The sequence below is a fragment of the Bombus huntii genome, chromosome 9, assembly GCF_024542735.1.
Source record: "Bombus huntii isolate Logan2020A chromosome 9, iyBomHunt1.1, whole genome shotgun sequence".
Taxonomy (NCBI): domain Eukaryota; kingdom Metazoa; phylum Arthropoda; class Insecta; order Hymenoptera; family Apidae; genus Bombus; species Bombus huntii.
The window spans coordinates 11,788,367-11,815,938 of NC_066246.1; the positions used below are offsets into that span (position 1 = coordinate 11,788,367).

Here is a 27,572-nt window from a genome sequence, read left to right on the forward strand (position 1 = left end):
TACCTCGCGGTCGTTCGACGCAGTATAAACTGGAGGAGATTTCTTGTTCTCCTCGCCGATGTCAACGCACCGCGGGAAGCAATGACATCGAGAAAGATGGATGGAAATGAAAACTCGAGCAGCTCGCGTCGTTATTGACTGGTCTTTTTATCGCGACCGTTTCGAAATCACATCGACCAGACCTTTCGCTGCAAGCGAATCTCGCTTGTATCGATACATATCGAGAATCCCTGCGATATCGCCGTGTGTGGTTGCGTTCCAGAACTCTGTAAAACTCGAGTGAATTTTTTTCGGTGAATCTCGTTGAGTCTTGTGCATTTCAATCGAAATTTTTGTCTATGCATCTGCCACGATTTCAAGATTTCAGGTAAAACTTAATTATTTTATAAATCATGTTTGATGTTGGATGACTCATGATTGAAATTATTGTAATTTAAATTGTTCTGAAAGTTTTATGTTTGAAAACGTTATATTAGGGAGAATGGAGTATAACTGACTTTTTAAAGTGAGAAAGAAAGTGATATTTAGCATGTTGTACGTGATCGAAGATATTTGACATTTAGTGCAAGTCTCGATAGACCTGAAGGTAGAAGATGTGTTCGTACAATGTTGTTTGGAGGATGTGTCGCTGTGCATAGAAGTTTTGTAATATTCAAAGTTGATACAATGGAAATTGCGTACGTATTTCGTTGCAAAGGTTTAAATTTTCGCGTTACTCCCGCGATCTTCACTCGAACTATAATATTAGAACTATACCCTCAACTTAAGATATTATCGTAGATTTATGTCGATCATTTACAGCCAAGTAAACGCTCTTGCGTCAAAAGAACGTAATTCTCAAACGCTTAAGAATTGCAAATCAGATATTAACTAATTAATAGCAATTATTTAGCAACAGTTATTTAATAACAAATTCATTTAAACGTACCTTTTATTGTTTTAGAAAATGGAACATTTTGGAATTAGTTAAATCATCATTGATTGAAATTTATTTTTCAAATTCCGAGATCCAAAGTAAAACATTTCAGAATTAGTTATATCATCGTTGTTTATTTATTATCTAGAATTTTTCAAATCTCAGGATCCAATATACTACTTCCAGAAAGTCGATAACGCACTATATTTGGCATAGCAAATATATCACGGTATTCGTATGCTAACATCGATTCGTCTACTCCTTGAATTCTCTTTGATGTCAACTTAAACATCGTTGAATCGTCTTGTCGTGAGAACTTTCAAGATACCCTACAACGGACCTGTTTATTCAAGCTTGAAAGTTTCCCAGAATCGATATGTATTATTTTCCAGTGGTCGTTAAGCGATCGTCTCTTACGCAATAATGGGATTACGAGTATCTAATTGCACGTCATCCGGTGGAGTGCACCTGTTTACACTAGCGATACACATAACGAAGTTAAAACCCGGTAATTGCTTTAACTGCATTAAGCTTGGTGCGCGAATAGCATGAAGCAAAAAAGGCGATGGGAAAAATCTAGGGAAAGAGACTAAAACTATCAGAGTTGAAGATAAAAAGTGATCGATAATTGTTTACGACCGTTCCAGAAGTATAATCTTAGTACAGAACGTATACATTCGTTAAAAGTCAAATTGTTTTATTCGGCGTTATGGAATTTATAAAATAAAATATCTTTTTTACATGTTCTACTTCACGAATTCATAAGTATTTCTCGTTAAAATCTATTAATCATTTAACGACGCACTTTTAACCTTCCTTTCCGTGAATCAACTCGATAATTTCCAAGACTTCTTGGATATTACGAGGATTCGCAGGAACGATGAGTCGAAAATCGATTTTCTGAAAGGCTACCAGACCATCGCGATATGATTCCTTAACGAGAGACAGCGTGTAAGGCTAAATGCCTAGAAGAGAGCTTCCAACAGAGTGAATCGATAGAAAGTTTCCGACGTTTGTATCTGTTCTAGAAAAGCGATTCGAAACTCCGTGAACTTTCCCTTTTCAATGGGATATTTCACAGTCGAGCGGGCTTGAATTTCGTGGCGATTTTAATTGGAGCAACGATTGGTCGAATGAGTGGTATTCGCGGTTTGAGTCATTATTTGCTCGCATGTCAGTCTTGGGACCTTATGTAAAATCAACCACTTTACATAATCAGAAAATCAATGTTCCGCGCGAGCTTTCATACTTCTGGTGATATCTTAATCAAGGTCAAATTTTTTGTATTTCGTGTGGAATATACTTTCGAACGCTGGATCGATCGGTTTATTTAGGAACCTGATATTTGAGAGAAGGTAAACAGTTTCTAATACATATGTCTGACTCGGTTACGTAGAATTCTTGCCAGCGCGCCGGGAACTCCTGGATCGATGATACGCGGCCCGTATTCTCGAGAAGAATGTTTGAACTCGACCGGCGAGCTATCGAGACACCTGTTGTGAAGCGGACTCAAGCCTGGAAAATTCAACAGCTGTGGCAACTTCCTTCGAGAAAATTTCATGGCCGTCGGGATCGTAAATTAAATTATATTCTTAAAACGTTCTTCACCGTTTGTTTCCACGTGGAAGTAACAAAACCGATCGGTGCAAATAACTACCTCGGTTCCACGATCTACGGGGAATAAAAATCGATGACGCTAATAAGTCAATATTTCAGTAAATTGTAATAAAACTCTCTTCAATGTTGCAATAGAGAAACTTGGCGAGAAAAATAGTACAAGTGTGTTTAGCGAGAATAAAATCTTTATAAAGTCTTTTTAAATAAAAAATGTGTCTATGTGGTTAATTTAACGGCAAAATAGATAGTATTCACAAAATTGCATCAATTTTATAGATCATAGAAAACCCTTAGAACATTTTTAACTCGTCTTTTCGACTCTTACTATTTTTGTGACAAAAGTGCGATGTAAGTACAGAGAACGAGACATAATATCCCCTTTAATTAGAGGTTCTTGTTCTATATATCTTCCATAAAGTCTACAATTTAACGTTCTTCCCTTTATACGTCACTCACCGTCAACTCACCCTCTCATTCATATACCGCAATATAAATCTATTTATTAGTACGTATAGTAATCGAAAGCGTACAATTTCGTCTTATTAAAGTTTCACTTCATTTACAGCTTTCTCAAATTAAAGATTCTGTCACTCCTATCGCTTTGATTCTGAATTAAGAAAGCGTCTATTTCTCAATCTTTAATCTATTCATATCTTTTGTGCAGAAATTCGTAACAATCGACGATCGATCGAATAATTGTTTGATCTTTTCTACTAAAATTTAACTTCATCGTCCGCCTTCTTTTAAAAGAGTTTGTCACTTCACCTTCCTCTCTGTTCCTTCCAACCCTTCAATCATAAATTTCAAGTAAAATAAAATGCTACAGAAAACTAAAAAATTTTATCATTCGTGTCACTTTATTTTTGATACATCGATTATAAATATCGGAATAAAATTCGTTACAAAATTCTATTCCTCAAATGTCAATCTATTTATTCATCATCACTGAAAGATTCGAATAAATAAAAATCATGCTAACTGATCGCGTTTCTTTTCCAGAAAACTAGTATAAACAGGCGTTCTTCAAAGCTTCGCGAACATTGCTTACTTCGGTGAACTGTGATAAAACATGTGCCGATGACAAATAGAGTTTCTTTCTATCGAGAAACGATTTGTGCCGAGCGAGCCGAGAAATCGTCCGGTTTGAAGCGGATCCGAAGTTGATGAGAAGAGACTTTAGGTTAATCCGTTCAGAAATTACTGTTGGAGCACGGTTTCACGAAGGAAAAGAAGATCTGATTGGCTGCTCGCGATGGGTCGGAAGCACAAACGTCGCCTGATACCGGAACAGGATCGCAGGATATGCGGAATTATCTGTTTCTGTCAGTTCACCAATGTCACCAGCTGCGTGGCATTGGTTTATCTGAGCGTGGCAATCTATATGCCGGCCCACAGGTAAACGACAAGGCTGCATCGATTAATTGACCAAGGTCGGTAGTAATTAAGTTACGACTCCGCCGGCCTTAATTTCCTAGAGGAGATCTATAACTTGCACTCTATGACCCCAACTTTAACCCTCTATACCAGGAGTGTTGTTTATGAGAAAAGAAATTACTATTCATTACAGCCTTTTTATTTCAAATTAGAAATAATGAATTAGTAATTGTCATAAATAGATTGCTTGCATCTCTTTACAAAATAATTTATCCATTAATTTTACTAATATTGGTAAATTGTCGAGCAACAAATTGCGGATTTAAAAATTTTACTTATACTATTGCTTTAATTTTGCAAAAGGAACAGAGATAAGTAGAAAATGAGGAGTTAAAGAGCGTAAATGTACAATACAATCGTAAATTACATGGCATTATAGAGCGTTAATAATTTTACATTTGTCCTACACGGAAAATTACCTCAGGAATCACTAACCATTCAATCAATAACCATCAGAATGTCTGGATATTTATGAGTTATAGAGTGTATGTAGCGAAAATCAGTGTAATTTGGAAGAATAATCTGTTACACAATAATACGGTAGCGAATATAATGATTCCATCTACACAATAGCGTAGACACTGGTGTAGATTCAATTCGAAGAACATCGATAAGTGTATGATCTTTGGAACTCTATAGGTTAAAGGTCAAATCTTAAATCGCGTAAGGTTTCTTAGAATCTTTTCGGTTGTTGTGAACTATAAGTCATGTAGACGTCTTATTTTTCTTTCTCTTCTTTTTTTTTTTTTGATCTATAGTTACTTGCATCTGATTTTGACGTCTATTCGCATTTTAAAAATATCTTTCAATCACTTGTAATTTTATAAACGAGGGCGATCGATAATAATGCTATATCAACAAATTCATCGGCTTTTGTACTTGGTATATCGTATCACATCATGCAAAAACCAAACCACTCACAGCAAAATATTAACGAACGCGACGCAATTAATTTCCAGAGTCTTCAACGCTGGGATTGATCCGGATCCAGTCATGTGCCAAACCATTAATACCACCTTAGCCAATAATTGCGGCTGGGCAAGCTGCGGGGAGTGGTGCTTGACGAGAACCACAGGATTTTGTCCTCAAATCCACGCAACAGTAAGAAGAAACGGAACCGACATCGTTTTTGAAAACTGCACTAATTTCAGCAGCATATCCTGTCCACAGGTTCGTTACTTATATTTTAATATTCGATGAATCCAAATTTAATCCATTAAAGGCGAAGCATTGAAACAATATCTGAAAATTACGTATTCACGTACTTACGTACTGAAAGACATGAATAAAGCAATTTATGTATTGTTTTGTTAAAGTATAAAAATGTATTACCCTAATAGACATTCTATAGAAATTCTATACAAATTTTATACAAATTAGAGACACAGAGAATATTTTTATTTATGTTTTAAAGAAAAATGTTACGATCATAATCTCAACGCTATAAAATTGTAAAACCTGGATAAGAAAAAAGTAATAACGAAAAAGATATTCTTATTAAAAAAAAGTTCTTGACATTCTTCTTTATAACTACAATGTGATAAAGTAGAATTTAATAATATAAATGGACTAAAAAGAAAGAAATGTCAGGTTAGCATAGCGTTAGTTCTTAATGGATCACTGTATTTTATATCACTGGTTGACGTAATAAATATCTATAATTGTTTTCCCACTTTCGTTATATAAAAAATGGAAAAAGGATTCTGCATCATATAGAATGATTCTATATCTTTCACAGAATTTAATAAAACATAAAAAAGCCGTTGTATGTTTTATGTAAATTTTTATAAAATTTTTGTTTTTTTATTTTCTTGAGATAAATTTATTTCATTATTTTTCATCCAAAAAGATCTTCATATTCCATACAGCAGAAAAATTTTAATCATATTCGACAAGAAACTGATGATAGATTTAAACCCTGCGGAATAAGCAAGCAAGGGAAATAAGATCGTATATATCCGGACACGTTTTACGACCAGCTTACACGCTCCTATAACTCACATCATATCACAAATTACTTGCAGTAAAAATTGTGCAGATAAGAATTTTATATGCAGTTGAAAAATTATTAACAATTCCATCCAGTTGAGCTTTACAATTAGATATTTCTATAGTCACTTTTATTTAGCATTACGAAGAACATGCGTACATATATTATTTACAATATACCTAAATCTTCTATGCACGATAAATTTCATAAGATCGAGTAGATATCGTAAAACAATTCACGAACGGCGCTTTAAATCAGCGATAACTTAAATTCACGTAAAATTGAGTTACTGAAATACGTTCTATATTCCTTAGGACGTAAAAAGCGCATAAGGTAAATCTACATGCGCAAGCATCGTCAAACGATTCCCAATTTTTCACGTCAATATTAGTTTCCCACACGATCATCCACGTATAATATACAGGGTGGTTGGTAACTGGTAGTACAAGCGAAAAGGGGGTGATTCTACGCGAAAAAAGAAGTCGAAAATATAGAATAAAAATTTTTCGTTTGAGACATTGTTTTTGAGAAAATCGACTTTGAATTTTCGCTCGGTACACGTGCGGTACGTTATAACGGATCTCACTGTAGATCGTTGTCTCGATGGAAAAATTAAAAAAAAAAAATAAAAAAATAAAAAAAAAGAGAGGGAGAACGTTCCGAACAGGCAAATGACTTTCTGTGACAGGTTGCATGCTGTTCCACTCCTGAAGGAGATGCAACGCGGAATAAATTGATCTGAATAACTTTAAAATTATGCGTCCTGCGGAATCGTGCAGAAGAATGAGTTTCATGGATTAAGTGGAAACTGTTAAGTGATAAACAGAATAGATTTTACCATGAACAACAATTTTCCATTATCTTGATCGCCGAGAATCGATGCTTCTTATTGAAAATGATACTCTCGATTCTCTCGCCAAATGTTTCTTCAACGTCACATTCTTCTTTTCTACCTCTTTGCATTGATTATTTCGCTCGTGCCAATTATGAGATAATAATTACTTTATCTCTCATGCCGAACACAACACGATTCCGCTCCTGTCTTATCCGTCGTTCCATAGATAAACCGGAAATGATTAAATTGCAGACGACAAAAGCCCTAAACTGGCGCCATCGTGATTGCCCGCGAAGATCGCTATTATCAGTGGCTCGGCTTCTAGAATTTTATTTCTTCCCTTGTCAACTTCAAAGTCGATTTCGCATCTGCACCACTTGGCGCTTATTGTTCGACCAATCGATTTGATATCCTGTATGTAATGTACAATGATTTATGGATGAACATTCGAAAATATTATTTCTCAGAATTTTTGTGTTTCCCGGTCAGGAAAAATCGATAGCTCTTCAAAGGCGAGCCACGTTTTTAATTAATCCGACTAGAACTAGCTCAATGAACATTGCTTTAACCAAATTAAATGAGAAAAATCCGATTACATCGGCGAAAGGCTCCGAGATACAGAAAGAGAGCGTTTTAACGCAACTCTCACGCTATTTTACGATCGGAACTTCCGTTAATATAGTCGAAAGCCAACTAGCCATTTAAAAAAGTTGTTTCCTGAAAAGATCATTCTAGCGAATAAAAGCATAAAAAGAGAAAATGTGACATAGAACCTAAATGATAGATGAAATTGTTATGATGATTCGAAAGTCAATTTACTTAAAATTCTTGGTCGTGTACATGTGAAATGTATCGTATCACTCGTTTTTCTGGCGGAAGTTTTTCGACAAAACCAAGGTTCCACGCCAGCGAGGCATAAACGATATTACCGAGTTATGCTAATGTAATGAACATAGCCCGCTGGCCGGTTACTTCGATGCGCTAACCTCGTTACCTGCTACGTAACGCTTTCGATCGGGTTCGTCGTCTTGAATTACTTTCTAATGGCGTGTTCTACTCGCCTGCCACACCTTTTATCGATCATTTTAACCTCACACATCGTGATTTAAAATAGACCGTTTCAGAAGTTGGTTTCATTATTTTTGAAAATATAAAAAATGAAAATAAAATTTAGTTCTTCATTAGTTTGTAATTATTTTGTTATATAAAATTATAGTAAATATTTTAGTCGAATGTTACATTAAAGGGGAGTAAAAGTAATGAAGATTTGCTCCGTTTTCTATTTTTACACAAATGTAGCTTTTTGCGTATGAAAAAATTTGTCTCGTTTATCGAACAGCTTGTTTCGAGCATGACAAAAGACAATGAAGCTAATTTAGAACTGGACGTCAATCATACTGAATTTCTATCCACGGAGAACGCACGTCAGACGGTGGAATATAAACAACTCTCAAGCGAACTGCTGTGAAAATAGAGAGAAATGGGTTGTATGAATTTTATATTTTTAAAACGAGCAACCAATCGTCTTTTCCAAAGTTTGATGTGACGACAAGCTAACTAATCGATGATGCCAAATCTGTCAATACCCCAGGTGAATCGACGAACAATTTCTATATTGCAACTTTAAACAAACTATTAAGTTGAATGTAATTTCCTCTGAGAATTGAAATCAGCAGAAAGACAGCATTCCTTAAATTTCATCTAGTATTAGTTATTAGGAGTTCCATTGGGGCAGTTGCGTGGAGCAGTCGTAGAGAAGACGGAGCCGTGAGCGCGAGCGAAATCTGCGGGAAAACTGGAGAATTCGGACAAGGAAGTTAACCAGAGTGAAGGGCTAGTGCCTGTGAAAAAAAGTGGGTGTAAGAACTAACGAAATCCGGTCTGGAAAGACGTTACAGGCGAAATAAAACCGAGTGTGAGGTTATGCCGGTGAGGAAGTCATATTGGCACGCGCGCCGAAAACGCGTCGCGCGGGCCATTTGAACCACAACCGCGGGGAAAGATAAAGAGGTGGATGAAACCATGAGAGGAGGTAAAGCGGAGTTGGCTGCTGAGCCGACACACGTCAGCACCAGAAGTATGAGGAAGGCGGTCCCTCTTAAGAAGGGGTTCTTCTGCTCCACACTGAACGGGGGGAACCTACGGACGGATGAAACGACGGAGGAAGAGGAGACCCCTGCCGTCGAAGCACCCCGCGCGACGAAAAGGAAGGCCAGCGATTCTCCCGAGCTCCCCACGGACTTGGCCGAAGAGATGAGAACATCTACTACGGCGGACATAGGAGTGGAACTGATCCGTCGAGCTTCTGAGGTGACCAAGGTTGCCGAGACATTCCGCAACCTCAAGGGCACACGTGGGAATACTCTGAAAGAAGCGGCGAGGTCCATTGCCGCTGGCGCAACAGAGATGATGAGAAGTATGGACCCCGCCTCTGGCGTCTTCGCGATAATGGAAGGACTCATAGCGGCATTAGAGGCGGAGAACGAGGCGCTTCGAAAAGAGCTGGCCTCGCGCTCCACTGCAGAGGAGAGCAGCGAGACAGCGCGTCTCGTCGCAATCGAATGTTAGATGGAGGAGCTAGGACCCTCGCTGATCCGGCTGATGGAAGAACGCCTCCAAATTATAGAAAGAAGAAGAGAAAAGAAGGTCGTTCCCAACGAGACCAAGAGAAGGGTGGAGCCTCGAGTTCCAAACACTCCAGCGACCAAGGGAGGACAAGCGGCTGCCATTGGCAGACCGTCGAAAGAAGAAACAAGAAGAAAAAGGAGCCAGCGAAGAAACAACCGGCGAAGCTAACTCCCGGGACAGGAGCGAAGGGCCCGAGGAAAACTCAGAGAACGTGCGAAGAGGGGGAGACAAGCTGGTCTCCCCCACGTACATCGCGAACATCGGCGGTAACGATCACGCTGAAGGATAGATCGGGCCAATCCTACGCAGAGGTGTTGGCCGCGGCCAAGGACAGCGTCTCTCTGGCACAGCTTGGCATCAACACGGCGAGGATACGCAAAACTATGACCGGAGGCGTCGTTCTGGAGGTCTCCGAGGACCAGAAGAGGGAGAAGGCCGCTGCGCTCCCGGCACGGCTGACCCGGACCTTGGATCCGAGCAAGGCCCGCGTGGCGATACCCTTCCGAACTGTGGAAGCAAGGGTGACCAAGATAGATATTTCGGCCACCAAGAGGAAAATCAGGAAAACTATGGCGAAGGAGAGCGGTTGCAAGGCGGAGGACGCCCGACTGGGAGAGATCTGCGTCGCTCGAAACGACCTTGGATCTGTATGGATACGAGATCCCGCCGGTGCAGTGAGGAAACTGGCCCAAGCTGTCAAGGTCGCCATGGACCCTAGGTGATTGAAAAAATGCGCATCCTTCAGACCAACTTGGGATGGTCAAGACGAGCGCAAGACCTGCTCCACCAAACCATTCCGGAGAGCACAGTCGCCCTAGCGGTGGTGGCCGAACCATACAGAGTTCTGGATGCTCCAGACTGGGCTGGAGATACGGACGAAATGGTTGCTGTCACCTGGACATCAATGCCGGGGGCGTTCGCCCACGGAGTCCCGCTGGATCACGGCAACGGATACGTTGCGGTCGAGTAGGCAGGGATGATGATGATGGGCGTGTACGTGTCACCTAATAGCGGATGGGCAGCGTTCGAGGAGTTCCTGGATGGGGTTGGCGACTGCGTCAGGCGACGCCTTCTCCGGCAAGTGCTCGTCCTGGGAGACTTTAACGCACACTCCACGGAATGGGGAAACTACAGGACCAACGCGCGCGGCCACGCGCTGTCAGACTGGGCCCCGGTACTTGGACTCCTGTTGGTGAACAGGGGCTCGGCCAGCACCTGCGTGGCGTGGAGAGGGAGCTCCGTCATTGACATCATATGGGCTTCCCTCGATGCATTCAGGCGGATTTCAGGCTGGAGAGTGGCCGAGGGAGTCGAGACACGGTCGGACCACCTCTACATATTCATGGAGGTGAAAGACACACTTGGACCCAGAACGATGGTCGCGGCCCGCCGAGAAGAGGACGCGCGCGCCCACTGCCAAGATGGAAGGTAAAGGAGAGGAACGAAGATCTACTCCGGGCGGCCGCTATAGCGACAGCTTGGGGCTGGGAGGCCTCGACGACGACCGAAACAGGCGTGGAAGAGGAGGCCGAGAATCTTCGCCGAGCCATGACAGCAATTTGCGACGCATCCATGCCGCGAGCCACGCCGAGCACGGTGCAAAGCAGAACAGTTTACTGGTGGAATCCCGACATCGCAGAACTGAGGGCGAGATGCGTCCGGGCCCGAAGACGGTACCTGAGGGCCTTCCGCTGACGACAACGCGACGAGGAAGAAGTCTCCCTGCGCTATGGCGCCCGTTACAAAAGGAGATCAAGATCGTGAAGGACCGTGCCTGGTTCGAATTAGTCGAAGCAGTCGAATCTGACACACGCCCTCTGATAACGATGGAGATTGAACCTGCGCTGCTGCTGCAGATCATCGGGACGCTTTTCCCCCCACAAAAGGACAGTGCGGGAGAACAATCGCGGGAAACAACATGGCCGGTAGAATGGACAGATGACTGGGAAGTCACGGAAGAAGAGATGTGGGAGGCGACCAGAAGAATGGCCTCCCGTGACGTGGCACCGTGCGCGGACGGAATCCCGGGCTGGATCTGGGGGGAAGTGATGGGGTTCGTGGCTCCCAAACTTCGGCGCCTCTACACAAAATGTCTGAAAGAGGGAGTTTACCCCCGAACATGGCGAACGGCGAGGCTGGTCTTGCTCCGTAAAGAAGGCCGACCGACGACTTCTCCGTCGGCGTACCGGCCGATATGCCTGCTGGACGAGGCTGGCAAGCCCCTCGAGAGAGTGGTTGCCGCCCGCCTGGAGCGACACATGGCGGGGCGGGTGCCAGGTTGGCACGAAAGGGACAGTACGGCTTCCGGAAGGGACGCTCGACGATTGACACGGTCAGACGCGTGTGGGCATTCACGGAGGACATGGTTTCCCGGGACGGCGTGGCGCTAGCGGTCTCTCTGGACATCGTCAACGCGTTCAAATCCATGCCGTGGGACAGGATAATGGCGGCCCTGGAGCACTTCGAGGTTCCCAGCTACCTCGTTCGGCTGATCCGAGCCTACCTCAACGACAGGTGGGTACGCTACGCCAGCAGGGAAGGGGAAGAAAGGCAGCCCGTCGAGCGCGACGTTCCGCAAGGCTCGGTGTTGGGACCGATCCTGTGGATCATCGCATACAACGAAGTACTGCAATGCCCGCTGCCTCCGGGCGCAGCCGTGGTGTGTTACGCGGACGACACTCTGCTCTTAGTCGGAGGTCGCGGATGCCACGAGACGTTGCGCATCGAAGAAATCGCAACGGCCTGCGCGATTCGTGTGCGAACTGGGCCTAAGGGGTTTCCCTGCGAAGTCGGAGGCCATCTGGTTCTACGACAAGAAAAGGCGAGGGATTTCTCCGCCCGGCCTGAGCATAAACATGGCAGGTGAAATCGTCGGGGTGAGATCACAGATGAAATACCTGGGTCTTGTCATCGACAGCCCATGGACGTTCGAGCCGCACTTCGACTCCCTGATTCCGAAGGTGTCGGCGGCTGCCAATGCCTGCTGCCGAACATCGGCGGGGCAGGAGTCGCGGTGCGCCGACTATACGAGGGCGTCGTTCGGTCCCTAGTGATGTACGGGGCTCCGGTATGGGCGGACGATCTGATGGCGAGTCGTCGCAGCAAGTATTGTCAGTCTTTGGTTACGGGTGCTTTCCTCGGCGTCTATTTATCGCCACACAGTACCCGGGCACCCCTAGGGCCATAGGGGTTGGGATTACGCCCAACCATCGCGCAAGGCACCCAGTGCCTTGCTACCTCGATTAGCTAAGCCTGCAGGGACTGTCGCTCGTCTCAGGTCGAACGGGGCACATTCTAAGCCCTTCCGTCTCTCCAGGACGGTTCCGGAGCAGGTGGGACGCTGCTCACCCGTCGAAGGCCATTCGGGGCGAGCCTTACCCCTTAAATCGGCCCTCTTCCCAGCATCTTGGCCATCAACCACTGCCACCACGAGTCCAAACCCATAATTGGCCGAGCAGAGGGGTCGCTACTCCCTCCGGGCTTACACACGACCCCCGTGGTACCATCCTAAGTCCATTGGTGGGACTATCGTGTAGATGTACGGCCACGTCACTGCCGGCCGACGACCTGCTAACCGTGCTCGGCAGTTCTAGATGGGACGTAAGCGGGGGCCTCAAGGTACAAAGTACCCGGGAACTTATCCAGACGGTCCCATCCTTGGCATCAGGATCGTGGGTGCGCTACTACCCAAGGCCACGTAGGTACACTCCTGGCGACCTTCCCTGTGCCCCAGCCTCCATAGACTTACATAAGCAAGTCCTCCCTGCGGGAAGTCGTCGCAGCATCCTGCTACTCAGAAGGCTGCACAAGGTAACCGCCATCAGAATCGTCATGGGATACCGAACGGTGTCCCAAACGACCTAGGAACTGCCGAGGAGGACGCGTAGTATCAGTGGCGATCCCAGCTGATCAACGAGAGAGGCGAACATCGAGGCGCGTAGGCGGTCCTCCCAAACTGAGAGATATAGAGAGGCCGCCGTGGCCTCCCGCTCACCTACAGAATGACCCAGGTGCTCACGGGACGCGGCGTGTTCGGCGAGTACCTGAGGAAAATCGGACGGGAGACGATGGACATCTATCACCACTGCGGGGAGAGCAGGGATACGGCGCAGCACACGCTGGAGCTTTGTCCGGCGTGGGAGCTGTCCCGCTACACCCCGCGGCACGTCATAAGCGAAAGATTGCCCCCTCGGCGATTGTAGAAGTGATGCTGAGCTGGCCACAGGAATGCGAGGCTGTCCGCCTCTTCTGCGAACGAGTTGTGCTCGCAAAGGAACAAGCAGAAAGAGAGAGAAAGAAAAACTCTCACCCTTGTAGGATAACGCGATGGAAGAGGATGGTGGTCAGGAGCCCTAGGGCCGCTTCATCGCCGTCCAAACGGACCACGACTAGAAGGGGGGATAGCGCTAGGGGTAATGGCGTCCCTAACACCAAATTCAACAGTAAGAGAATTATTAGGATTGGTTCGAACAAGAGAACGCGGGAAGGGGGTGCAACAGAAGATAATTCATAAGAGGTTTCTGGAGTACTCCTGTCATACGCGTAGGATGTCATCGTGGAGTTTTAGTCGGTAAGAGTCCGACACTACTCTGCTGTTGCCGATTATTAGCAGCAGCGGAGTGTCCATGAGGATTTCTCCACGTCCAAAAAAGAAGTATTAGTTATTAGAGATGTCGAATATTATATATATACATGTCGAATGTGCATAATACATCTCTCTTATTGAAAAGAATTGAAAGAATTTCATGAGTCTAGAATTGATAATTTCCATAAATTAGATAAAATTATATGAAAATTATTCTACTTAAATATACGGTTCTTCAAAAAACCTACATATGCTCAAAACCTCAACATTTTTTACCATCATTATGCATCAACTTAACAAATCAAAATCTATCTATCAATGTAATCTACTATCTTCTTTTTCTTTCTACTCAAATTATTCTAATTACTGAAATCGAAGTATTCTCCTGTTCCAGGTGAACGTGGCGTCTCTGAAAAAATACAACTGCAACAATGGCAGCGAGTGTAGCGTACTTTCGGGGGTGTTCAACTGCAGCCTTGGCCACTGTGTCAACATAAGTGAGCTGATGTTGTGCCATCATAAAGCTGACGGCATTGTTGTGGACAGCGAGAAGGACAACATGAAGCTGAATGGCTTCTTTAGCTGTCAGAACTCGAGATGCACGAAAATCAAAAGCCGCTTCAATTGTGATCGTTATTGCCCGAATATTGCCACGTCAGACGTAAACGTATTCCTTATGCAGGACGACGACGTCATCACCGCGAAATGCCAACGCGGCCTAGCCCTTAACAAAGCAAATGGAAATCTGCTTGGTGTCAGATTAACTACGCCTGAAGAATTTTGGGACGATCGAAATGGAAGTATCGTTGCTAGCTGTTTGGTGGTGAACAAAGAAGCCAACGAAGTAAGGTAAATATTTATCAACGATTATTATTCACTATTAGTTAAACGATGGAAGTTGAAACTTTTATTTCCAATAAAAATAGAAGTTGTTGTGGTTTATAAAATACAGTAATATTTTTTTTCACTTGGGTATTTCAAAGTAAAATTATTTTGTAATTGGTTCTGTCTTTTGTGAAAAATATCGTATAGCAACAGTGAAACAGTTTTGAGAATGAACGAGTTTCATATCCCAAAAATAATCATTTATGTGGCGAGATTATTGAAATAACAATTAAACTAAATTACTATCGTTAAATATATTTTGACTAATATCTTTCACCATGATCTTATTAGTTTGCTCTGATGTACAGAGTGACAATAAACGGCTACTAGACTTACGAACAAATTTTAAAACGTGATGATGTTACTTTTTGGTCTCTTTTATAGAATGCTAATATTTTATCAATTTTTCAACTTATATATTTACTATTTCCACATATTTATGTAAGAAACTTTCTTTCTCATATAAAAAAACCTGAATGAAGTTATTCAACAGAACAGTGTAAACCATAATGAAAAGTTGAATTAAATTTAAATCGTTTCTCGGATAAACTATATAAATATGAAAAAGCTGTAATGAATGAGTAATTTTGAGGTCAAGTAACAATGAATCAAACTGTTGCGTACTCTTGTGCCACTCGTTTAGTCGATACCTTTTAGTGACGTCATTCCGTGACAACTAAGATCTCGAATGCAAATCCAAGGAGACTCGTGTAACGGCTTCAAATTAGTTCGAATAAGTTCGAGAACTGTCTGGTGACGTAATTAAGACGTCAGAAAGCAAACAATCGCATATATATATTGTGTCTTCAGATTAATTTGATATCTGGGTACATCCATCCCTAATAAATTATTTTTAACTGAATAATTAATTTCATTCATTTCATTCATTTCCAACTCTATTTAATTATCAATTTCAAAGAAATATTATGTACATCTACGTTATTTCACATGATTTATTTAATTCCAAAATATAATTTTATAAATTAATTGTATTCGAGGCGAAATGTATATTAATGATGTTTATGTATGTCGGGTTGGCGTTGGGATTAGGGTTATGGGCGTTTGATGAATCTCCACTGGAATCAGCCATCGTTGTGATACAATGAAGATAGAGTTTATTAACACAAGTATGGATACAACCGATTTGACAATTAACTGCGACGATTAGGCACTCGTAACACTAATGACAATGGCCTCAGGTTCGATAACGAATCCGCGGTCAACGGGATGGCGAATTTATTACTTTCGTCAAAGTCTAAGTTGGACTATATGTTAAGACGTGAAATATTCACGGATCGTAAAGACGTTACTTAACTCGTTGATGAGACCGTACGCGAGAGAGTGTCTCTCCGTCACGGTGACGCTGTATAGGAAAACTATGATGGGTGTGTCTAAGGGTACGAGATCATCGGATTCGTGGAGAAAAGCCTTCTTCCGGAAAGTGAGGGAAATTGACGTTACTGTTAATCGGTTAATTCTCATATTGGTGGTCAGAGAAGGATGCTAGCCGCCCTTGGGGAAAGTTGCTAGCGGGAAGCGTCGTTCTTGTAAAAATTAAGTTTCCCCTATCTTCCCGTAGTTGGAACAAAGACTGTTTGTCTGTTTGAAGGATTTTAGTTAACTAAATCTTAAGATTTATAACAGGACCTTAGACTAGCTGAACATATACTGTGGAGATGCGTCGACATCTGGTAATCATCTTACCCGAAGAATAGGGTCTGCGTGTGGCAAGCCACGGGACAGAAACCGTTGGAATGTTTACTGTCGAGTGCCGCTACAACTATTTCTTTTTAAGGAGAGCTATACTATTACCTCATACCTTTGTTGGACGAAGCGTTCATCCCTTGACTGCGGCCACGTTGGGCGCACTGGTTGTCGCCTCGAGCCCAATCCCACTATCACAACTCTCGAACAAATACAATCAGATTGAATGACGACAATTGTTTAATTATGATAGAATCTAAATTACGGTGTTAAGGGATTTTCCCGAAGTTCTAAAGGGGAGGCTCCGATGTTCTTTCATTTTCGACATATATTTATAAGAACTTTAAGTGTGAAAAAAAATGAATATGCGAAGATATATAAAGTATACAACGTAAAGCATTTGGATTTTGATTGAGTGTTTACATGAACATACTGCCTAATATGTGGTCAAAAAAATAAACCAAGGTTATAGAGAATGGTAACTATTTTCATTATTTGTTTTACTACGTGATCTATAGGTACTCGTAATAATAAAATACGCGTAAATATTACATTTTTTTTTAATGCATCGAATTAATATCTAAATAGTTGATATATTATTCAGTGTGTCTGTCTAGAACAACGCAGTTGGTCGGCTAGAGAAGATCGACGTTCTTGATTATATTGGGATCAATGCCTCCCTGAGGTTAAACGGTCCGAGCCTTTCGTTCTTCTGTATTTTGGTCGCGTGCATTTTGTTCCTTTTAGTGCTGACGATTCGTGAGTTTTCGGAAAGAAGAATATCGACGTAACAGGAGAAATTACACAATAAACTAACGAAAAGCTGTCTGTCGCGATATTTCTCGGTGGTCGCAAACCCACACGATAAAGCGGCAATCTGCCGCACTTTGCCAAGTCAATATTCGATTCAATCGGCTCTCAGAACGATCTTGGAAACTTCCTATGGAAATTCTTTGGTCGCGAAGCTCGTACAAACATGTTTGCTACCGTGAATTATGCTACAATTTGTATTCTTAGAACTGTGCTTGCAAATAATTGCGTCATATTCACACCTCAATTTGCATCAATAGGACTGGTTGCCGCTTTTCGAAATTATCTTATACAAATCCGTAAATATGAAATTTTCGATCAGTGCCGTTCGAAGACCTATGTTTCTGAAAGGTCTTAAAATTTAAATCTTAAAGGTTTTGATGCACATTGGCTCATCGAAATATTTGAACAACTATAAAGACTTGTTATGAATATATTATGAGTGTTACACGAAAAATTCTAAAATTTCACTAGCATTGCAGTGAAACGTTGATGAAATTTCAAAATATTTTATATGACACGCATAGTATACATGTATTTTCGATCTTTCGCGGGGAGACGCAATCGCGAGGAAGCGCGTCAACGAGAGTCTGTAAATTCCCTTTACAATTATAAGAATCAACACCTCGAACAGATCGTTCCCCTTATTTCTTGTGGGATAATAGGGGTGATTGATGTGGTATAACACTGCGATTAACAGAGTTATAAAATTTGTATTTTCAACACTTAATACACTAAAGAGTTACACCGTTACGTACGATATAAATGTCGTAGACGATACTTTGAAGTATAACACTCCGATAGATGAGCACTGAATGTTCTTTCGTAATAGAGCAAGGCCTTTACAGTTGAATATAAGAAGGTGACTTCCTTGATGTAGCAAAAATAGCAATTGAGCAGACTAAGTTTAGATATGATGTGACTACTCTGTAGTCTAGAGCACAAGTTTAGAGAGATGAAGTGACTGCTCTGTAGTGATGAGAACCAGAGAAGTTCGTTCTTGTGTGATTACGGAGGAAAGCTCGGTGTGGGTGTGTCTTTTGAACTAAAGACGTGGATTCGTTGTTTACACTTTTCGTTAGAAAAGTGAGAGTAACGATTCGCAATGCCCATTGGTTATAGCCAACGTTAATAAAAGAAGATTAGAGGAGGAAGCCTCCTACTGACGTGGCTCGGGGGTGACCTTGTTTATGGAAAAAACCGGCTTTTCCGTTAGACAAGTATCCACTTTTTCCGTTATGTAACTACTCGCTTTCTCCGTAATTTGTAAGAACGTGCAATAAACCTAAGGACTGTTTTCAATGCCAGCTATAAACCGAAAATACTTGCAGGATTAAAGGTTCTTGCAAAGTGATAAGATTCAGTTTTTTGGGCCTTGACGTTCAGACAATGAAGGATGTCGCACGGACCATCTCACGCGACGTAACAATACATATACTATATAAGAGTTTTCTGTGATATGTGTTCAAATGCTTTCGTGAGTCACTTTAAGTACGTAACTGTACTTTTGCATTTCCGTATCATTTACTTATCATGGGCACGTGTAGTTTCCATATATTCTAGTTCTTTGGCTCTAGAAGACGCCGATAAGGGTATTTCCATGGCAACCATTGATCCTGCGGCTCTACCCACCGATTCATTCCCTATCTTTCGAGTTTTTCTGGCTCGTGTGTTTTCTCCTCGCTTCTTTTATTTCGATACTTCATCTGTACTCTTCTTTTATATCTACGAACGCCCACATTAAGGGCGCCGGGTCAAAACGGTCGACGGGTATAAGAACCAGGGAACAATGAGGCAGGATTTTTACACCGAATCACCAAATAAAAACAGTCGTATCGAAAGATGTGTAGTCAAGCATTCGCGGTCGGAGCAAGCGAAATTTCTTTTGAAATGTGTTTACGAAGGAATGTTTCAATGAGGAAAATGAGGCAACTTGGATAAACTATTCCACTTTGTCAACAACTTGTTTTCTGGGTGAGACATGTAAAGATTATTATATACGTGTAAGGATTATTCTATTTAAAATGACATTTTTGAATAGAATTCTTATACAAAACGTGGAACGTTATTTGTACATACGAAGCTTCGATTTCGAATAAGTCGATATTAAAGATTTGTCGATTACAGATGAGCTTACACGTGATCTCGTTTACACATACATGTATATTAGTAAATGTCAGTACGAATGGTCTATATTGTTCTTTCAGATCATCATGTTAGATAGCAAAAACTTTGTAAATGTACAACTTTTTCTGAATGTAGAAGTTATTACAAATGTCTCTACCAACATTATTCTGCCCTGTGTATTACGTTTTTATACGCATTCTTCTCCGACTTATTCCAACATGAAACTCTGTGTGAAAAAATGTTAAGAATGTTTTCGAGCAATTTATTATCAAGCTCATACTATTTAATTTACTAAAAGAAATTTATTAGGAAACTTTCCAATCTTAAAAGAGGAAGTATTTTTCCCACATTTTCTGAAGTGGAAACACAATGGGAAAAATACGTGATGACATTTTAGAACGTCGTTTCGTAAGTCAGGTTTTGGCTTCTTCTCCGCAGGACGCAGGATTGCGTGAATGGCACCTTATTAAAGGAGATCCCAGTACCTGAGCCGAGTATCAATTTTACAAGCTTTCTAAATATATATGAAAAGAGCTTACAATACCCTGTGGATCCTACGAATGTCTACGTGCCGGAACAACGATCGCTGACAATTTACAATAGTTCCCGCCTTTATATCAACTACGAAGGCTGTGTCAACACCCTGAAAGGAGAATGTAAAGATTTTCTTGCTACTCATGGCCGGGATGGTGACAATCAGACGGCACAAAGTCGATACCCCTGTTACTACATAAAGGTATGCTATTTTCTGGAATATCTCATTTTCTTTGAAAATTAGCTTTTTCAATTTTCTCTTATGAAATCATTTTTCTTAAAAAAAAATATTGTGCCTTTACACGACTTTAATGAACATATTCCATTTCATAAGTCTTTGCTTAGCAATGCTTTTAAGAACCTGTTGCTTCAAACTAATGTTTCTGCATGACATTTATTTCTCTAAAACCAAGAAAGAAATTATATAAGATACGTATAAAGAACGATTCTATAGAAAATTTTCTCAATTTTACAGTAGTATCCCTGTTATTAAAGTAAGAAATGAGTTTTCCTGCCACCATGAAATCTTTTCTAATATAAATATTCCGCGTAAAAGCTTCGTAAAGCTTTGAAACAAAGGCTCATGGTGTATAGAAGATTAATTTCATTAGAAAAACACACCAGTACTTTCAACACCGCCTAATCAACTTTTTAATTGAATCGAACCATCCACTGGCTGGTATGTTTTAATACGCTCAAACTTTGATAGAATCGGCATCAAGCGAAATGAAACTTTTGGCTGGTGGAAAATTGCATTAAGCAACATTGAACAAGAATTACTGTGAATTTTCTTGCAATTAAACTTTTCAAGTATAGATTAACAGGGAAAATGTACCGTTACGTCCTTTGAACATTTCTACGAGTATCTATGGGAATAAAAATATTACGTAATAATTGCTTTGTTTTGTTCAATGCAAGACGTAAGGTTTAATGAATGACTCGAGTGGAACTGCATCCTAAACAACGCAAACTGTTTTTATATTTCTTCTTTTTTTATTTCTACAAAAAATAATACGTTACCGTTGCTCTCGTTATTCGGTTTCCTTTAATTGGATCTTCAACGAAATTATTTTGTAACAGAGAGTTTCGCGCAGCTCTCAACGATCGGCTCCCTCGTCTTCCACTTTCACGAATTAAATTACGGAGTCCAACGAAGTCCGATGCATTTAATTATTCCTTTTTTTCCCGGCATACTTCCGCGCCATGGTTCAAGTAAGCTTCGAGTTATATCCATTTTTAATGGAGAAGCATGAACCTCTGTTTCGCGCATATTTCGTTATTTCTAATCTAGCAATTGTTGATTTATTTTAACGTATTTTGAAACTAGTAATATGGAATAAATCACTGAACATAACGTTTGAGATTATACGAATATCCTAGAAATGTTATGTTTAATTAATGAAAATAACTGAAACGTGGTAATATGAATGTTAATTCAAAATTAATATCAATCAATGTCTTATTTGGAATAAAATTCTCTTTGTAATTAATGGTATTTTGCTATACTGCTGTCCTTTTAATTAAGTTTTCTTTAAGATCGTAAAAAACAATTTTGAAATTTTCGAGAATATAAAATTTGATAACATTACGAAACTCCTGGAATTTAATTAACTATTTCGGTATCCTTAAAAAATAAACTTTTACATGATTTATGAAAAGCAATATGTTCATTTTAATTAAACTTTATTCCGAGAATAATGTTTTTCTTTGAGGAAGAAACAAGAAAATAGGGCAAACATAAAAAAGTCAAACCTACAGAGAGAAAATTGTACGAGGAAGCTGTTTTATTTTTCATCAAACATTCGTGTTGGCAATTTAAATCCTAAATTTTTTAAGAACCAGCCTTTTTCTATCTTCTATCTTCTTGTTCTATCTGCCTTTGCCTTTGCATTGTCAAAAACGTCATTTCAATGCTTTTTACACCCTTTCAATAAAGGGATATGAAAAATACATCAAAGAAATCGTAAACTACCGTTTTATTACGTAGCTATATTTTAGTATACAGGAGAAATTTATAGATATGTATCACATATGGTACATACATATGTGTAGCAATCACATATTATACATTTGATGTTTCCCTTCAACATAGGGTAATTAGAGAGTAAATATCGCCTGGGACGATTTATCACTAACAACAAGTGTATGCTTCTATACATCAATTAACATTTGATTAAAAGTTTATGTAATCATTTTATGTAATTAATTACTATTTATGCTACCTATCTATCTAATTTACAAATGAATTATGTATATTTAGAAACTTTCATTGCAAAAATGTAGGACAGAGTTGGAAATCAATTTTAACGCCAAATAAGATCATAATTATATAGATTAAAAATAATTCTTAAGTATAATATCCAATGCGTGGCAAGATAGAACACAAGATTTTATGGATCTTCCATATAATATACAGGGTGGTTGGTAACTGGTGGTACAAGCTGAAAGGGGGTGATTCTACGCGAAAAAAGAAGTCGAAAATATAGAATAAAAATTTCTTTTTTTAATTTTTTTTTTTTTTAATTTTTCCATCGAGACAACGATCTACAGTGAGATCCGTTATAAAATACCGCACGCGTACCGAGCGAAAATTCAAAGTCGATTTTCTCGAAAACAATGTCTCAAACGAAAAATTTTTATTCTATATTTTCGACTTCTTTTTTCGCGTAGAATCACCCCCTTTCTGCTTGTACCACCAGTTACCAACCACCCTCTATATGTATCCTACAATCTCCTTGCCTATTCTGCAGTTTATTTCACTCAGTCCACGAAAATTACACAGACATTCGCAAGATACGTTCGGTCATGTCCACCTAAAGCCTTGGATCTCTACGCTTCCTCCTTTCACCCTAATCCCAAGCACTCAATACTTCCTCTTATCCCTAGCACTCAAAACTCAGTTACAGTTACCATTCATACAAACCTCGCATTCCTACAAATATTTTTAGGAATATACAAGTAAATACAAGTAGAAAAGATTCCAATCTTCATTCCATATATCATTTCCACGTTTCAAACTGAAAAATCATAATCGAAGCAGATCGTGGGCACGTTATTTCACATTTATTCCCAACGACGAGTAATCAACAATTACGTAACGTGCCTACTTCCGATATTTCCCGCGCGGCTTCTAACGTCATTTGTTACAGAACAACTCGTTATTAGTCGTGGCACGTTTTGACCTGAATAAGACACGGACGGAATTGCTGATCGCCATCATCGTGCCATCGGGCTCATTCGTCATCAGCCTGACGACGCTCGTTATCATAACGCGATTGGTGCAGGTGGGCGACGATGCGAAGATGCGTTGCCGTTACTGCATCGACAAGCAGGAGGTCGAGGGCGAGGACGAAGGACTCGTAGAGGACTCGTCCCAAGGTCAGGTAAACGAGAACGAGATCAAAAGCATGGCGCTTTAGCAGTTTAAGCCATCTGGGACGAGTACCGTGCTCCGTTACGAGAGAGTGCCATTGATCGACACTGACGAAGCCGAGGACTCATTTTGAACAAAAGGGCAACGTTATATTTTCATTAAAAATTGATTAGCAGTGAATTTAATTACCTTCATGACATTCATTAATGTGTTTCAATCTCGAAGTCAAATATATGGTATCTCGCGCATTTTACGATTCGAATTAACAAGAAATCTTGTGAAATCGCTGTTAAGTGATGATAAAAGTGAGAGATTACAGAATTTGCCCTTAAGTAGTCTCATGAACGTTACTTACGGTGATAAAAATAAATTATATTGTTCACCAAGCGAACCTTGTCATTTGTGGAACGAATAAAAAGTGTGTACGTGTGTATTCCTTTGTGTGAAATTAATTGGCAGTACTAGGAAAGATGTTAAACGTAGAAATATTGAACGTAAATTGTTCTTTGATCGTGCAAACGCTTCAGCTGTATCGCACTGTTTACAAAGTCGATTAAACGCTTTCCGCAAACGATTATCAATTCGATTAATCGTCATATACTTTTGTAAAAAGTATAAAACGGTAAACGGAGGAATAAACGATCGACAACCGAGGGGTTCGTGTTTCATACAGCTTGTGTATCACGCGTTTCTGATCGAGTATGGCTATAAAAAAAGGGAGGGGAGTGCGCGTAGATTTATTTGTAATTAATAACATTTTTAAAGACCTAAAAAAAAGACTGATTTCCTTTTTTTGCTGAAATATCACCGTTTTTATCTAGCAGATATTACCAATGAAGACGAACAAATTACTCAGTGTTGTTGAGTTCGATTGGAATATAGGTAATAAACGAATTGGTGAATCCAATTGCAATGTACAACACGCGTTCTCTTCGTGCACTTTCCGTAAGAGCGCACAATAAAATGTGTTCGAACAGAATATTTTATTGTTTTTAATATTATTCGGTCCTTGTAGAAATTTCATCGTTCGTTCAATGTAATGGAAAAACCGGAAGAAATGCTTGGTGCAGCACAAATCAACGGGTAATAAATTCATAACTTGTTGAATGTATAATACAATGTTAACGGCCATAATACCGATACCTTTCTCATGACTAAAAAGGTTAAATATTAATGTTTCTAAGAAAACAAAAATTTCTTGCATTAATAATAAATTAAAGTAAATACGAAATAAATTAAACTAAATAATAATTTTTAATTAATAATGATAAATGATATGAAATACGATAGATATATTAAAGCAAATATTGCTAATTTTTATTCTTGCCTTAATTGCAGAAATTTACGCTTTCTTACTTTCGGAATTTCGCAAAATTATTGGCCGCGAATGTGTCCAAACAAAAGCTTGCGATGGATTTTATATCGTCTTCCGGGTGGAAACAAAAGATGAAGGTACGAGGAAGGTAGGAGGTTTAAAAGTCACCCACATTAGTGGCCAAAGTAATTAAATAATCATTTAATCATATATTTGTATACATTCTACGGATATTTTACATTATCATCGATGCCTTGAATAATTTGTGACTGCTTTGATTAATTATGTTAACAGAACTATGTTCAATATATATATAAAAGTAATACTTGAAAGATTATGATTAGAGGCCAGCTTTTTAAATATTAGATGCAAAAAATATTCTGTGTCTTTGCTTTCATGTTCAGTACAAAATTTTTATCTCAATTTTTAAAAATTGGGATATTTCGAATAACTGAAAGCTTTCTATTGTTCGACTGTTTTTATTCAGCAATTCTTGTTATTTTTACGTCTCGAATTTTTTACAGCCACTGGGATGTAGTTTGTAATTGGTTCAAAACTAAAATTTCTTTCAAAAAAATTTTTGGTATAAAAATAGAACAGATCATTTCGACGACTTTAGCAATGTTTTTCTTAACTATATATGATCATTTGTCAAGTTATATCGCAGATAGAATGATAGATAACACTTTATTGTAAAAGTTAACTATCAAACACGTTAATAGACGGTAAGATATCTCAATTTGAAATAATGACATAGAATAATGATGCAGTGTATACAATTAAAAACACTCAAATTTTTTCTACTAATATGTCATTTAAGAAAGTACCTTTTTACTTTACCTTCAATAAAGAAAGTCTTTTTAAAACTAAAAATAAGATTACTAATGAACTACTGAAAGATTTACTTCTAAAAATTAACTCAGAACTAAACATCGTAATTAAAGAAAGAAAGTTCGAATTAAATGTTCGAAATATTGTTTCATAAAAACTTGAAAAGTGATTATACACGTGATAAATATTTTCTGACTGTATAGATATAGATATTTCATAGGAAAGGAAATATAAAGAAAATAGAATGAGACAAAGAACCAACTAGAGCAACAATGAAATATTGTTAACCGGTTAATTGTAAAAAAATTCATGTTTCTCCGTGCGCGCGATGATTCAGAGCACGAACGAAAAATATCGCGATGCTTTCGATGTACAAGGTAGATTAGAAAGAAAAAAACAATTTATTCTGTAGAAGTTATTCGTTAGGTTTCCAGTTTTCGAGCGTACATTGAAGCCGATTTAACCTCGGTTGATCTCGAGTTTCGACTGTCAACGAACGTACACTTATATTATATTTCATAGATGGTGATGTTGTATACCAAAATATAGAGTATAAACGAGTAGAGATTAAATATCGATTTACCAGTGTTATTAGCAAATATTTCATTTCAAACGCTGCGACTGCCTATAAAAAAGTTATGGCATCGTTCGTTTGCGATAAATGCAATTAAAACTTAATCAGAGATTTAGATCTTTTACAGGCTAGCAGTGTTATTCGATTTTTTATGAAAGTAGCTGAAATGCTTGCTGGTCTTGTGTTACAGCCACCAACTTCGATTGTCAATGTTGAATCGTGCTACGAAAGCTTAAACTTGTAGCTATAGAAGATCTCAAAGATATCACATTCTATTATTATTTCTAATAAACTTTGGATTACTTATAATTCACTGATAGTAACATTATTTTTTTAATAAGATCATTGTAGATATACAAGATAGAGTATAATCGTAAATGACTAATGCCATCCTCTCGATAGTATAAAAGTTTTTGTTCATAAGATATATTTAAATAAATATAATAGATTGAACAAAGAACAAGAAATGATAGTTATGTGAATAAATGTGTCATTCAACAGTTGCTATTTGAAGAATATTTATGTAACATAATGAAAGACAATTTACTTCTTGTAATATGTCAATACTCGATTGAGCAGCAACATTTTAGATCATTACATTTAATATAAAAATGTTATTCAAAAATCATTGCAATCATTTTTTCCAAATTTTGATAACAAAGAATAAAAAATATTTTCTCGACAGTTTCAAGACATTTTATTTGAAGAACAACTTTTTGCTTAATATTTGTGTTCTATAAATGTAGATTACAAGCTAGTATATGACATGTAGACAAAAGAAATTGTGTTTTCAATGCATGTAAAATACCGATAAAGCTATACACTATCATATTTGTCATGTTATATGTGCCTTCTTCCGTTTACGCTAAAATTGATAAAATATAATCAATCGTGTCTTCGAATAACGTAACTCTTTCGCTAGAAACTTATACGAATCAAAAACATTCTTACAAAGAAAGCCTTTAGTAACTTCATAGCGAATAATAAAATAAAAGCTCTCATCAATTATAAATTTATACAATCGTCAAATGAATCACATTTCGATTGAAAAAGGGCCAACAGCATTTATTAAGTGTTACCGAATTAAAGAGCGAAAGGGTTAACTAACTGCGGCTAATATGTAACAAATTGAAGAGATCTGTACTTATATGAACAATATATATAAATATAATATATTTATGTTATATCCATTTATTGTCTGAATATATTTGTAATAACATATATGTATGTATGAAACAACGGAACCTACATGTATCATTTATAATAAAATTATTGTTTATCAAATTTCTATATTTTAAAATCTTTCATATTTTACATAATTTCTATTCCTTAAAATCTTTATAGATATATTTCCATTGGAAAGGGTAGATTTATATAGATTTATACAACAGTTAGAAATACCGTGGTATATCCG

At 39.1% G+C, this 27,572-nt stretch overlaps 1 protein-coding gene across 1 annotated transcript; it reads left to right on the forward strand.

The window, feature by feature from the left end:
• On the forward strand, window positions 1-27,418 carry LOC126869351 (uncharacterized). The gene is made up of 6 exons (XM_050625751.1): window positions 1-367; window positions 3,533-3,928; window positions 4,927-5,137; window positions 14,400-14,854; window positions 19,970-20,267; window positions 23,215-27,418. The coding sequence occupies exons 2-6, from the start codon at window positions 3,786-3,788 to the stop codon at window positions 23,482-23,484; spliced, it is 1,377 nt and encodes a 458-aa protein (XP_050481708.1). The 5' UTR covers window positions 1-367; window positions 3,533-3,785; the 3' UTR covers window positions 23,485-27,418.
• The last annotated feature ends 154 nt before the right edge of the window (window positions 27,419-27,572 follow it).